Genomic DNA, 14947 nt, shown 5'->3' with positions numbered 1-14947 from the left:
GTTTCCTGAGTCCCGCCGGGGCGGGCTGTTTGGAGCCCAGTGGGTTCTGCGGGCGGGGCCCCCGCGCGCAGCAGAGCCGTGCGGGGCAGGGGCGCGCGGGGGCCCCGCCGGGCCGGGCCGGGAGGGGGGGGGCCGGGCGTGTGTCCGGGTGAGAGTGAAGGGCATGTGACAATACGAAGGTGGCGCGTCGGCTCAGGTCTGGGAGGGGAGTGAAAGCTCCGCCGGGTGCCCCATACGTGAGCGCTGATGGCTCCAGCCCCACGCGGGTCTAAGCGTCCTTGGGCGCTAAGTTAAATGAGAGATGGTCTTGATGCTAAGAAGACCTGGCCAGACGCCCTAGGAAGATACACGCTCCCATGCCCTGCGCCCCTCCTAGTTCCCCCAGCCCCGCAGAGCTGAGTTTTGAACCCCGCGCAGCCCCAATCCCGGGTGCGGGAGCTCCCCGCCCCGCGCCGCCCCCGCGACAGTGGGTCGGGTCCCGGGAGCACGCCGAGCAGGGGGAGGCGGCGGCGGCGGCGGGAGCGGGCCGCGCGCCCCTCCCCGGCCCGCTCCCGCCGCCGCCGCCCGGGGCCGCAGCGCGCCAGGCAGAGCGCGGCGGCGCGAGAGCCCGAGGGAGCGGCGGCCCGGCGGGCGGCAGCCAGGGCGACCGCGGAGGCGGCGGGCAGGGCGCGTGCGCACTGCAGGGGCGCCAGATTTGGCGGGAGGGGGAGTGTCCAAAGCTCTTTGTTTGATGGCATCTCTGTTTACAGAGTTTACACTTTAATATCAACCTGTTTCCTCCTCCTCCTTCTCCTCCTCCTCCGCGACCTCCTCCTCCTCCTCCTCCTCCTCTCTCTCCCGAGAAACTTCGCCCCGGCCGTGCGGAGCGCCGCGGCGCGGGCAGGGACGCAGGCAGGCGGCGGGCAGCGGGAGGCGGCAGCCCCGTGCGGTTCCCGCGGCCCCCGGCGCAGCCCCGCGCCCGCCGCGCCATGGCCCGGAGACCCCGGCACAGGTAACGCGGGGCCCGGCGGGCGGGGGCGCGCGGGGCGCCGGGCGCCCGGAGAGCAGGTGGGAATTGGTTCCCGGATCTTCTGCGGGGCTGTCAGATCCTGCGAGGACCTGGAGCCCCCGGCTCGGCGGCAGCAGCCGCTGAGGGACGGATGAATGGAAGTGTGTCTGCGGGAAACGTCTCAGGACGTCGGGAAGCGCGCCCGGCGGCTCGTTTTGCAAGTTGCACGGGGCTGCCTTTCTCCCCAGGGGAGAAGAAGCAGCGCGTTCCCGCCGGGGCAGAGCGGTGCCCACCAGCCCCGGGGAGCCTGCTGGGTCCCTGGCTCGCTGCCGCGGGTGTCGGCGGGGGAGTCGCCGCGTCGTTGCTGGATGCATTGCGATCTGTTCGGACTTGGAAGTGCAGAGCATATGGCAGATGTGGGGAAAATGCCGGATGGCTTAGTAGCTGCAGGTAGTTCATTTAAATTTCATTCATTCTGGATGGAGGCGAAGAACAGTGTCAGCTGACAGGCGGCTGGAAAGATTTTAGGGGAGGAAAAGGGTCTCTACGTTTGCAAATTGCTTTAAGCCTGGTTTTGAAGGTTCTGATCATTATTCCCTGGGAGGCTTTTATTTCTAATGCAAACATTGCACACGCACCCACGCGCGCCCGCGCCGCACATGTCACCGCGCTGGGGGAGGCTCGCCGGGATGACGGCTGAAGTCCGCTGGCATGTCGGCCGGACGAGGGGAGGAGGGAGCGGACGAGGAGGGGAATACTCGTCCCAACTGTCAGTTGCCGGCGCTCGGGCTTCCAGCGGTCCCCGGACTTCCCGGGCTGGACCGCTGGAGCTCCCTGCGAGCGCCCGGGCGCGGGCAGCTCGGCGGCCGGCACGGTTGCCACCAACGGAAGGGACGGAGGCGGGCGGCACCCAGGGCCGCTGCCGCGCAACCGGGACGCAGTCCCCGCGGCCCTTCCGCCCGGCGCGAGGTCCCGGGCGGCGCGCACACGTGGACGCGGCCGAGGGCCCCGCGCCCGGGCACAGGAGGGGGACCGGACGGACCGCTCGCAGAGGTTCTGGGAAGAAGTCCCTGGAGGCGAAGCCAGTCCAGCCTCTTTCCTCCGGTTGTTTGATTTTCTGGTACTTATTTGTTTTGGAACCGGCGCTCGCGGGTCCCCGCGCAGCGCTGGGAAGTTGCGGGGCGCGTGGGTGTGGGCCCTGCAGCGGCACCCTCGGGCCCTGGCCGGGCTGGGCGCCCGAGAAAAGGGAGGAGACGGGGGGGGCCCTGGCTCCCCACGCCTCGCCCAGGGCCCGGCCGCGCGGGCGGGGTGCTGCCCTTAAGTGCTTTCCGCTTCGCCTTTGGGACTTCACAGTAGGGCAGCCGAGGTCCCCTGTTTTTTTTTTGAGCAGACCCGGGAAGGAGGGAGCCGGGAGGGCTGCGGGGAGGAGGCGCGGCGGAGGCGCGACGCCCGCGATCCCGGCTGTCCGCGCGGGGCGGGGCCGCGCAGGTTCCCGGCGGCTCCAGGTAGCGGAGAGGGAGGCGGCCCGGAGGGGCGGGAGCCTTGAACCTGCCCAGGGGGAAGAGAAACCCGCCTGCGGGCTCGGAGCCGTTTCTTGCAAGGCGAGCGTCAACCAGGCAGGGATTGTTAACCAGGTCAGCGAAATGAGTCTGAGCCCCTTTTCTAGAATCACAGTAGCGGCCACAAGACACTTCCTCCCGTCCCCTCCCTCTTCCCAGCCCCCAACACCCCTCTTCTTTTTCGTTTCTTTGCACGGTTTGTTTCCTTGACAGAAGGTCATATTCATAGTTGTACTCCTGTAACCGCACCAGGTCTGGCAGGTGGGGAGTCGAGTGCATCAGCCTTTGAAAGTCCTCTGACTGTTGGGTCTGAGATCTTGACAGAGCAGATAAAGGAAAAGTTATTTCAGGTCCTTAGTAGAAATTAATCATGCTACTTAGGCGACAGGGACAACTTAGAGCGAGGAAATCGCATGCAAAGCTCAAAGGCGAGTCCCGGTGACTGAGCGAGCCGCCCCAGGCTCGCCCTGCTCCCCCCGGGGCCTCTGCAGGAGCCACACACCACGTTTTCCCCAAGACTGGTTTTGCACATCTCTGCTTCTGTGCTTAATTTTTAAGAGGCGCGGAAGACATGGAATCATCCTTTATTAGCACTGGAAAGTACCTTAGAAATAGAATCCAAGCCCCCATGTATAGGCGAGGAAGCGAGGTCCTGAGAGAGAGGAAGTGATTTGTCCAAGTCACGCAGCTAGGTTCAGGCAGAACAGGACTGGCACCTGGCCTCCAGCCCCGTCCTGCTTGACGCCTGTCCTCTCACCTGCCGGCGGCTGCCCCCTATGGGCGGCTGCGCGTGTTGCTGTTCCTGGGTGCTGAGCTGTTCTGAGGGGTGCCCAGTCACTGGTTTGGAAAATGTAGTCCTCAGTTCTGAAGACGGGGTGCTCCAGATCCAGCAAGCCTGCAAGTTACATGGAGCTGAATCTCTGACTCCACTTTCAGATTAATCTGGTTTTCTCGGTATCCCTGATATTTCACAGGGAGCCCCTTCAGTGGGGGCTTTCCAAAGAGTTCCCTGTGAACCTGCTGGAAGATGTTGACCTACAGCCCTGGGCTTATAATAACAGTTTTCTTATAATAACAGTTTTTTCGCCTTGTGATGCTTGTGTTTTTTATTAAAGGGACACTATTGTGATGATGATCAGTCAGGAGTTGTCTAGAGCCTCTTGTTCACAGTGTGAAATAGGATTAGGCTCTTGTTTAGGAGGATAGACCCTGAATGACAGAAATGTTATAGACTATAAAGACAGTGTAGTGGCCTTTGTCGTTTGTGGGTGGCATTTTAAGTTTGGGTCACATCCTACTTGTCAGCATGCAGCCTGGACCTTCAGATTATTGCCCAAAATAATAGTTTTAAATTATAAGAACCTCAAGTTTGGGATTTTTGGTGAGCACTTTTGCCTGACTTCACAGGGTGGGTAATATACACTTGGAAGTTAGTTTGGGAAGACAAAACCTGATATGAGTATAAATTTCCTTTTTTAAAATAATAATTTACATCATTATCTTGCTTTATATCATTATTTTTATTCCCAGCTTGATGGATTTCTCAATATTACAATGATAAATTTTAGTGAAATTTCTAAGACAGTGTAATTTTTCCTTACATCTTAAGTTTTATAAGTAAAATTATACCTAAAAGTAATCTGTGGCTGTAAAATTACTCTCATCTACTCAGAATATGATTAATAAACATTAAGTGTAGAGTGCCTTCAAAAGTCATCACAATTCATAGTTTTGGTCAACCAGGTGAAAGAAAAAGCTCTTTTGAAAACACTAATAGCTTCTTTTTAAATCCATCTGGGGGAATCCCTCAGTTTTGAATTAGGTGAATTTTAAGATATTTCAAATACCATTCAGTCAGAGAAAGAAAACACAAAAGAGTCACTAAGATTCTGACTATCAAGTGGCCTGATTATTCCCTGGGTTACTTAGGAAACTGAGCATTGTGAACATGGTTGCAAGCTGGATCTACCTGGCCTGGAGTTTTGAGCTGTTTGGTGTGAATGTTATTTACAGAGCAGTTTGAACACACTGGTCTATCCTTCCTCAGGTTTTTAAATCCTCTCCTCTTAGATTCTCTTAATCTTCTGATCTTTAAGGAATGACTATAATTATATTGTTGGGTGTATTACTTCTTGAATTTTTTTCTCTTAATAAAACACCAGTCCCATTGGAATAACATAATTGAGTTGTTTATTGTATTTAGAAAATATTATTTGAACGATGTGATGTGTGCCAAAGATTTTGAGTGTGTACTTGTATAAAGGACTATTGCCCTTCACATTAAGTTTTAAACTTAAACCTTCATTGGTTGGGAAGTTGCCAAATGTGTAACTTGTCACTAGTCTAACAGTAATAGCAGGTTTAAACATGCAGAGCCATAAGAAGGTGCCAGGCCCTTTGCCGTCTCTGTGGATACCAATAACAGCAGAACCAGTTGATAATACTGGAGCCACAGAATGCAGAAAACAATCTTGTTGTGCAAGTTTTCAAAGTTCCATCTTAGTAACCTTTGAAAAGGTTGTGGAGGAGTTTTTGTGTAAGTTTTGTAATCCAGTAGTTTAGATCTTCTTGTTTCAGTCCGAGTCTGCTCAACTTCTATTTCTGCAGCATCTACAGTAGTGACGAGGATGATGAAGACATTGACATGTGTGACCACGACTATGACGGGCTGCTCCCCAAGTCTGGAAAGCGTCACTTGGGGAAAACGAGGTGGACCCGGGAAGAGGTAACTAATTACATATCAAAACATGGAGGAAACCTAGAGTGGATCAATTCATGAAAAACGAAATTCCCCCTAAACTGCAGGTGCTCAGACTCATTTGCGGGCTCTTTGAAATCTTATCCCAGTGCAGCACGCTTACCACTCAGCACTCCCCGTGGACACCCTGCCGTCCATTTCTGGACTCGCTGTAGTTCTGAATGTCCTCTCCTTCTCGCTTCATGTCTCACCTGTGGTTCCCTCTGCCTATTCTGTTCTGCTCTTTCGCCCCCACAACTTTGTACTACTTCTTTGCCTGTGAAGACATCACCTCTGCTATGAAGCCATCCCTGGCTTCCCCAGACAGGCTGGGTGCATCCTGCAACCACTGGATATGTGTTCTTACTAATTGTTGCTGTAACTTATATGCCTCCTCCAGTAGACTACAAGTCTGCTGAGGGCAGGGCTCCACGGCTGTTCATTTTTGGGTTCCCTGATCCCAGAATTGCTTGACACAAAGTGAGATACTAACAAGTGTTCGCTGAACAAAGGAATGAGTTGCCATTTCCAAAAATAAAACAAACAAACACAAGAATAAAACACTCATAGAACTCGTCTTGTTAGAATAAATCCATTAATATTCTTGATATATAATATATAATATTTCACAGAACCATATTCATGAATGTCTGTTCTAAAGCATTCGGTGATGGACGGAGATGTATCTGCTTCTTACCTTTCTTTTTCTGTTAGCTTATCGAAAAGAAAGCTTGATCTTTGTAGGAATGGAAAAATACTTAAAGAGCAAAATTATTAACGTATGGAAAGGTTGCTTTTTCTTTAAAGTTCTCAAAAAATTTTGTAACTGATTTGAGGGGATTTTATGTTAGAATAAATGATATTGACTCTTCTTCAGTTTCATTCCGCCCCCCTTCACTTAAAGCACAGCCCCTGCTGGCAGGCAGGCAGGATTTCCAGTGAGGGCCAGAGAAAATGTGTATTTTATTATGGAAACTGTGCACTTGGATGATCCTTAGAGATACAGAAACTCTGTGGTTAACACTGGTTTCCTAATTCCTGTGGCTGTGTCCTACCTGGGACCCCCATTGTGTGTGAAATTTACCTTTGCAGAAACATAAGGGTTCCCTTTTGCTTGAGAAAACACCTTTAGAAAGACACTTGTGAACTGAAAGATTTCCCTCTGATGTTTAGTGTCTGCTGTGTTCTAATAAGTTTGGCCTCATTTAAATTGTGAGTATATTGATACAAAAACTAAATGATTTTCTTACATCATACACACCTTTGAGTTTAATTAAGAAAAGTCATCTTCCGTTTTTTACATGAAAGAGGTTGAACTATTTCTTAGTCGAGATTCTATCTATTGCCATAGTTAATGTCCATTGAATCTAACATTGGAGTTCGTTATTTTTTTTCCCACGAAGTGAAACTTTTAATAGTTTCCATATATAAAACATTCAAGGAGCCAGGCATTATGCTAAATGTTTTGCCTGGTTACTTCACGTAATCCCCAAATAACACCCCTGACATCAGCATCTCCACTGTGTAGATGACAACACTAAGGCCCGGAAAAATCAAACAATACAGCCAAGCTTGTACAACTAATCAATAGCTGAGTCAAGATTCAGACTCTGGTCTGTCTGACTCTAAATAAATCTATGCTTTAAACCAGTCTATTACATTAATATCTGATGTATTTGGATATTTTTGATAGGTTTTTTTCTGGATTGGATTATTGGGGAGGTTCCCTTTTACTCTAACTTGAGTAGAGTTATACAGTACATGACTGATATCATGGGATTACTTTTAAATGTCTTAGGATGAAAAGCTAAAGAAACTGGTGGAACAGAATGGAACAGATGACTGGAAAGTTATTGCCAATTACCTCCCGGTAAGTTAGTAATTTTTCTTTCTGTAAAAGGAAATCTTCTCCCAAAGATTTAAATAAGATATTCTAGGAGAGGATGTTAAGGCATTATGTACTTGTTCATATATGGGAAGTAGAGGGAGAAATGCCTCATCCATAACTTATAGTTTATATTGTAATGCATATAATTGGGGTTTCTAAATAGATTGTCAAAGGACTTCTACATTTTTTAAACTTTTACTTCTTATTTTGTCTTTTCATTTACTAGGATAATAGAAATTAGCATTCTGATGATTTGTTATGTGGTCGATGACTAAACTCATGATATTTCCCCCAAGTCAGCTTCTTTTAAATTTCCTGTTTTTTTCAATAGCCATACTTCTGTTCCCCTGGTTCAAAATTTTGGAGTCCTTTTAGACTCATGCCCTACACCCAAGCAGTGACTAAGGAATTGGGCATTCTTTTATTTCATTCTCCTTGCTGGTCCACAGATTCGCCCCGTCCCTCTTCTCTGGCTCCTAACTGGCCTCCCCGCCTGTAGCTTCCCACTTTTCCATCCACCCCAAACACCACTGGCAGATGGAGCTTCCTAAAATGCAGCTGTACCTTATCTTTTCAACTGATAGCAGTGACTTAGAGTCTCACACACTAGGGACCTGCTTTGACCTGGCGCCCCAGCGCCCTCCCGTAGGGCCCCAGCATCCAGCTCCAGTTCTGTTTCCTACTTCCTCTCTGTAAGCAGATTTGGTTGAGTTCGTTTCTGGTTTCCCTCCTCTGGGCTTTTGTCCCTGGTGATGCCACTTCCTAGAATGTTCCATCCATCCTTCAAAGTCGGTATCAAGAGCTTTTCCGTACTCCTCCTAAGCAAATACAATTTCTCCTCCCAAGGAGACGCTCTTTTTCCCACCCCAATATCACTTTGCTTTGGTTTCCTCTTGCATGTAAATCAAATTCTGCCTTCTATTAGTTAATTATATATTTGTCTTTTCCTGCTTATAAGATTACAAGCCCTTGTAAGGTAGGGCCTATCTTTATTCATCCTTGCTCTGCAAAACTAATACTTGTGGCCCTAAATTGAAGCACATCTCTTACTTTGAGTGGGAAGCAAACTTGAGTCATGTAGAGTGGGTTTCCATAAACGCCCGACCTTAATGTGGGAATCTCAGCAGGTCTTAGCCTTAGTCCACGTAGGTACTTCCACACGCAGCAGACTGAAGTTAAGGTTCAGTTAAATTGACAGCCATATGTGCAACATGATGGTCCTTTAGTTCACGTGGCGGGACTGTTTCCCTCAGGAGGCAGAGCTTCTGCTTGTAGACACGACTTTGATATATTCTTTGCATGTTCTTTAGCTGTAAGTAATGAGGGATAGATGGCCTCTCCAAACATGCCCTAAAATGTTCTTGAATGTTTCCACAGTATGTCGTCTATATGTGATTAATGTTATAGCAGTCTTCATATGCCTCGCCTGTCTTGTCTATATGACAGCGTGTACTTTATCTTACTTGTCTAGAATCGAACAGACGTGCAGTGCCAGCACCGATGGCAGAAAGTGCTAAACCCTGAGCTCATCAAAGGTCCTTGGACCAAAGAAGAAGATCAGAGAGTAAGTTCTTTCTTCACTGGCGTGTGAATCACAATTGAGAATATTCCCCAGACGTCTCTGTTGAATGTTTCCCAACTTGAGGAAACAGGTAACTTGTGCACACAGGAAGCAGAGCGCTCTAGTCCCAGATTTCCAATGAATGAAAGCAGATTTTTAGAAATTTTCTAAGATCTTGTAACACTGAAGAATGCTTACCCTGACTCATTACATAACATTAAAACACAGGTTATTTTTGTGTGTTTATCTGAAGGTGATAGAGCTTGTTCAGAAATACGGTCCGAAACGTTGGTCTGTTATTGCCAAGCACTTAAAGGGGAGAATTGGAAAGCAATGTAGGGAGAGGTGGCATAACCACTTGAATCCAGAAGTTAAGAAAACCTCCTGGACAGAAGAGGAAGACAGAATTATTTACCAGGCACACAAGAGGCTGGGGAACAGATGGGCAGAAATCGCAAAGCTACTGCCTGGACGGTAATAATATGTCAACAAATATATTGATTGGGAAGAAAGAGGGAGCGGGTGTTGAACATTCTGTTTTAAATGTATGGTGAGTGAATTACATTCCGTAGATCGTAAGTGTTTCTTTAGATAAACCAGATCCATAGCTTTTAGAAGTGGAGGAGATCTTAGAGTTTATCTGGTTGAGGACTTCCAGAATCCACCACCAGTGAGTCTTGGCCAAGTCATCAAGCTTTCCTCTGTCTCAGTGGCCCCATTTGCATAGTGAGTAATAACCTGCTTCACAGGGCCAATGTTAGTATCAAGTAGAATTCAAAACTCTAAACACGTAGAAGGAAACTGAGGACAGACAGTTGGTCTCTGGTCTGAGTTCACACAGCTGGTTAAGTGACCAGAAAGAACTCAGCTACCCTTTTCCTAATTCCACATTGGTTTCATTATACCACTTGGCTTATTTTTTTTCTTTTGAATGAAGAAATAGTGTATTCTAGAATTATCCTACTCCTTCCAGGTTTTTAAATAATGTCAGTGTTATCCTTTCTTTTTTAATGAGTAAGGCACAAAAACAACCTCATAAGGGATATTTCTGGAAGCTCATTTTTGTCTCACTTTCTCCACTTAAGCAGTTTGTAACATATTTTAATTTTGAAAATACTTTTTATTATAAATCTTACATAAAAAATAATGTAAGATATAAACTATTTTTATTCTTGAGCTTCATAGCCCAAGAGTGGAGAAAGGGTGGTTTCCAAGAAGGCCATGGCTCTGTTGGCTTATGTGGCGTTTTCTTGTGAAGTTCCAAAGCATTTCCTCCCTCACGATTCAGTGTAAGCTTACAGAATTCAAGACGTTGATAAAAGGAGGCCTTTTCTCCCATATGGTCTGAGAGGATATTCTAAAAATTTAAGGGGCCATTGAACTTCCTCTTTCTTTAGCATACATTCCCCTACCCCCATCGAAATAGTAAAAGAAAGGCTTAAAACGGTTTTTTTGAATTGAGAAACTGTTTTCCTGAGAATTGAAAGGCATTAGTAAAAATGCTTTGCAGTTTGAAAATATATTGGGAGTTAGCATCTTTTCCTTCTGGATCCCATTTTCCATCCTCACCTCTGTCTGGTATAGAACAACTTGAGGTGGTTTTCAAAAGGTGGGAGTTTTTTTGACTCAAAATTTCTGGCTAGTGCTATTCAAGAACAAGAGTGGACAGTAGGGTGGCAGCAACATCGTTATCATTGACCAGACGTCACTGAGTGCCTGTTGTGGTGCACAGGCCAAGCCACACTCAAAGGAGCAGTTTTCTAGGGCGGCTGGAACTTTAAGTTGTCTTAGAGTCTTGTACCACGAACAGTCAGAATAAATATGAAGGGTTGTTGTATTGAAAATACTCTTTTATCAAGGAAACAAAACGTTAAAAGATTTCAAAATTTACAGAAAGCGACATATGTTCTGTATTATGTAATTAAGATCAATCTATGGATTTTTAATTAGGTAACAGGAGAAGCATGATTTTAGGAGGTAGAGAAGACTGAAACCATTAAAAAGAAAAAACACTGTTAGTGGACCAAATGAAAAGATCTCTGTTAGAAACAGTTTTCTGTCAATTAACTCTAATCTGAATTGAAATTTTTGTTTGTAAAATGTTTATGTGATATATTTCTGTGCAGAACTGATAATGCTATCAAGAACCACTGGAATTCTACAATGCGTCGGAAGGTGGAACAGGAAGGCTATCTGCAGGAGTCTTCTAAAGCCAGCCAACCAGCAGTGGCCACAAGTTTTCAGAAGAACAGTCATTTGATGGGCTTCGCTCACACCCCACCTTCAGCTCAGCTCACCCCGGCGGGCCAGCCCTCGGTTAACAATGACTATTCCTATTACCACATTTCTGAAGCACAGAATGTAAGCCATCCTGAGACCTTACTGTAATGAGAGAGATGGTTATTTTAGCTCCAGGTACTAGTAATAATACCTGGCAGCTGCATCCTTGTCAGAGAGCTTTCATAAACGTGATCACAGTGGATCAGTTAGGGGCAGATGTTGTCGTCCCTGATCTGTATCCGGAAACAAGGAGGTTCAGTGACTTGTCAGTGAGCTTGTGATCACACAGCTCAGAGTGCAGACTAGAGTCCCAATCGTTTGATTCTAACTTGCTGCTTCAGGTCTAGTTTGAAGTTAGCTTTTGAATGTAAATGTACTTAACAGGGTACAGCTGGAGAAGAATGGGCGCATGGAGATGCCGTTGTATGTAAGCTAATATTTTTCTCTTCCAAAATGAAAAGTGGGGGCACTATTACAGTTAAAGAGGAGATAGTTTGAGACTGATGTTCAACAGATAATTGTCAGTTCCAGTCTGGTAGTAATCTAGCAGAAAGGTCTTAATTTCTTCGTTCAGTACGTGTCTCCCTTCTCACTCTGAGTCAGGAACAGTTTCGTGACCCCACTGGCTACTGTCTCCGTTTATCCTCCTTTGAATCAGTGTAATTCCTTCTTCATTTCTCGATATTTAGGGAAAGAAATATTCAGAGTGGGTGGTAAAAGAAGAACAAAGAGAAAAAAATCAAGAAACTATCATCTTAAAATTAACAATAATAAATGATGAAACTCACCCAAGAACACAGAGCTCATATGCAAATTCTATGCAAAACCTATTCATAAATAGATTTGACTCTTCTCTGTCTGTTCCATGTATTTGACTACAAACTTTCCAGAAAGGTCTCAGGTGAATGAACTATCATCAGAGTTTCTGTGCTCTTTACTAAACTTCATAATTATTCCCAGAAAAAGATTTTTATTTGTAAGCAGCTAGTGCATCAGTTTTTCCCATCAAAACTTCTTTCATACATTCATGGATGTATTTTAGATTGTATTTTTGATCGTGTTTTTCTCTAAGGAATATTTCCTGCCAGGATCGATGAGCACTTCAGTTTCTTCCTCTATCTTGCTCTAGCTGTTGAGCCATTGTGAAAGGCTTGGCTAAAATTTCAAATTAGAGTTGGGTTTTTTTTTTTTATTGCTTAGTGAATTTTATCAGTGAAGTCTTTTTTTCCTTAGTCCCAGAGCAGAACCTCAGGAAGCCAAGTCCCCTGAAGCATGTGTAACCATGAATGACTCGGCCTTTGTTTTGCTTTGTGATCTAGGTCTCCGGTCACGTCCCATATCCTGTAGCGTTACATGTAAATATAGTCAATGTCCCTCAGCCAGCTGCTGCAGCCATTCAGGTAAGATCATTTCATCAAGAAACTCCTCATTAGCTGGTCAAAGCACAGCTCCATTTCTTTCATCTAAACACTTACTTCCACCTGACCCACTGAAGTAACAAGCACAGGGAACAGTGGAGGGGCGGAGTCCCCTCCACTACCCGCTCCAGTCCCCCAGTCTTCACTCTGCGGTGACTTTGCCCCAATTCTCTGACTCTCTGATGTTGTAAGTGAAACAACTCGTCAGTCAGCGTCCACTGTGGCCTCAGATTTCACGTCCCTCCCTCTGTCTGGAATAAGATCCGCAAGGATTTCTCGGCGGCCAGATTGGGTTGGCGTTGGTTTCCCGCCAGGCTCTCTGGGCTGTGTGGTCCCTGGTGACGGCAGGCCGCAACCGCTGTGTTTACAGCTTCCAATCAGGCCTTTGTCATTTTTTCTCTCTTAACTTCTAATTTCAGAGACACTATAATGATGAAGACCCTGAGAAAGAAAAGCGAATAAAGGAGTTAGAGTTGCTCCTCATGTCGACCGAGAATGAGCTCAGAGGACAGCAGGTCCCGGTGAGAACGGGCCCTGCGCTCGTATGGGGGGGTGGCGGCTTCCCCCCGGGCCCCTCTGTGCCTTCTCCCTTGTCTTGTCAACATGACGTTAATCACGACGCTCTGTATCCGTTAACAATGTCTAAACACGCGAAGTTGCTCGTAATAAAATGCAGTTGGTGTCCGAACATTGAGTAAACTGGAAGTAGTCCTTTTGTGCTGAATTAGAAACTCAGTATCCACTTGTGATTGTCATCATCAGTTTTTTCTTCAGAAGGACTGTAATCAATTCAAAGACTAACACCAATTAAATGAATGAAAATTTGCATTTTTTTACAAAGCTGTGTTATCGTTTGGTGCCTATTCATTTGATTTCTTCTTGTTCTATTATTTTTCTTAACCTAGATTTCCATACTTTATCATTTCAGACATGATTTGATTCATGTTCAGTATATACATGTGACAAGATATATATCATCTCTCCCTAAATAACATTAGCTGCTCTCTTTTGTTTGCATGCATGAGAGCTGTGTGGACCTTTACTGAATTTTGACATCTTTTTTAGTGATTGGGCAGCAAACTGGGAAAGCAGATTGTACTTTGTAACATTTGTAGTTAGCCAACAAAGGAGTAAAAGAGAGATGATACCTAGTAGGTATTCTTAGGAATAAATTTCTTTTTGGTTAAATAGTGAAATGATTATGTGCATCTGTTAGTTGGACCACTTTTTAACTTGAGTTAATGTTTTGCAATTTCTCCCGTTGCGTGGTCATGCTGAAAGGAGACTTCTGTTAATTTGCTCTTCTGCTTTCCTAACCACGTTGATTTGGCAGCCCTTCACTGCATCCGTGCAATCCGTAGCATTAGAAAGGGACAGAGGCAGTGAGAACATATGCAGATGAAGGCAACTCTGACTCTCAAATCCTCCGGCCTTTTTCTAGGTTAGGACGAGAATAGGACAATTCTTAATTCGCAGCGAACATTTATGGTCTTATTGGAAATTATGTTAAAGTGGATTTTTAAGACACTCCATTTGAGAGTTGTCCTGTGTAACACAGTCCCTCTATTTGCAGTTTTGACAAAATGATGACAACTCAGGTAATCACGCAGATGACCGACTATGGCACTATTCAAAAGCAGGGTCTTGCATTGATGAAAGGAAACATCTTGACAACTGTTTCATAGGCGCAAGTTCTGGATGATGCAACCACTTTTATCTTTCCTCCAACAGCATCTGATACCTTGTGCAACTTCGTTGCTAAGTTCCTTCTCCCTTTCTTCTCCCCGGGCTTTCTTTATGCCCCTGCCCCCCTCCTCAGACACAGAACCACACGTGCAGCTACCCCGGCTGGCACAGCACCACCATTGCTGACCACACCAGACCCCATGGAGACAGTGCACCTGTTTCCTGTTTGGAAGAACACCACTCCACTCCGTCTCTGCCCGCGGATCCCGGCTCCCTCCCTGAAGAGAGCGCGTCTCCAGCGAGGTGCATGATCGTCCACCAAGGCACCATTCTGGACAATGTTAAGAACCTCTTAGAATTTGCAGAAACACTTCAGTTTATAGATTCTGTAAGTAGAATTGTTAAGGCAAGTGAATGTTTTTGAAGGGGAATTAGGAAACCCATTCCTCAACTCATTGCCATTTTCTATGGCAAATATCATTTTATTAGCATATATTAATGTAAAGGTAAAAATATGATGTTAGTCTTTGTGTATATGTTTTCTCAAAGATTTGATGTCATAGGCTACCCACAGAAAAGGTAGCTTTCACACATTTCCTTCAAAATGCATGTATTTTAAAATAGTGAAGTTAATGACCTATAAGTAGAGCTTGGGTTTGGGGAATGATGTTTGAGTTATTTTTAACTCTTTTTTACTTTGTTTACTCCTTTGTGTTTCTCTAGAATTGTGCTTTGCTTTTGGATAGCACATTAAGAATTATGTTTTTTCAAAGCTCAAAGCAATCTTTCAAGGTATTTGAAGTGGTAATAAGCTCATTGGGGGTGCATGG

General features: G+C 46.0%; 1 protein-coding gene across 2 annotated transcripts in view; it reads left to right on the top strand.

Moving 5' to 3' along the window:
- Positions 1-916: 916 nt before the first annotated feature.
- Positions 917-14947, top strand: part of MYB (MYB proto-oncogene, transcription factor) — a 31144-nt gene continuing 17113 nt past the window's right edge. For both annotated transcript variants that reach the window (XM_058566234.1, XM_058566236.1), the window contains exons 1-9: positions 917-991; positions 5155-5272; positions 7083-7154; positions 8644-8736; positions 8987-9207; positions 10860-11094; positions 12333-12413; positions 12851-12952; positions 14251-14505. In XM_058566234.1, coding sequence (XP_058422217.1) covers positions 969-991; positions 5155-5272; positions 7083-7154; positions 8644-8736; positions 8987-9207; positions 10860-11094; positions 12333-12413; positions 12851-12952; positions 14251-14505 — 1200 coding nt within the window. In that variant the 5' untranslated portion in view covers positions 917-968. The remainder of the gene's footprint in view (positions 992-5154; positions 5273-7082; positions 7155-8643; positions 8737-8986; positions 9208-10859; positions 11095-12332; positions 12414-12850; positions 12953-14250; positions 14506-14947) is intronic.

Source organism: Diceros bicornis, chromosome 23 (assembly GCF_020826845.1).
Source record: "Diceros bicornis minor isolate mBicDic1 chromosome 23, mDicBic1.mat.cur, whole genome shotgun sequence".
NCBI classification, from domain to species: domain Eukaryota; kingdom Metazoa; phylum Chordata; class Mammalia; order Perissodactyla; family Rhinocerotidae; genus Diceros; species Diceros bicornis.
Note: the sequence above shows the minus strand (reverse complement) of the source record. Positions and strands in the feature narration are given on the sequence as shown.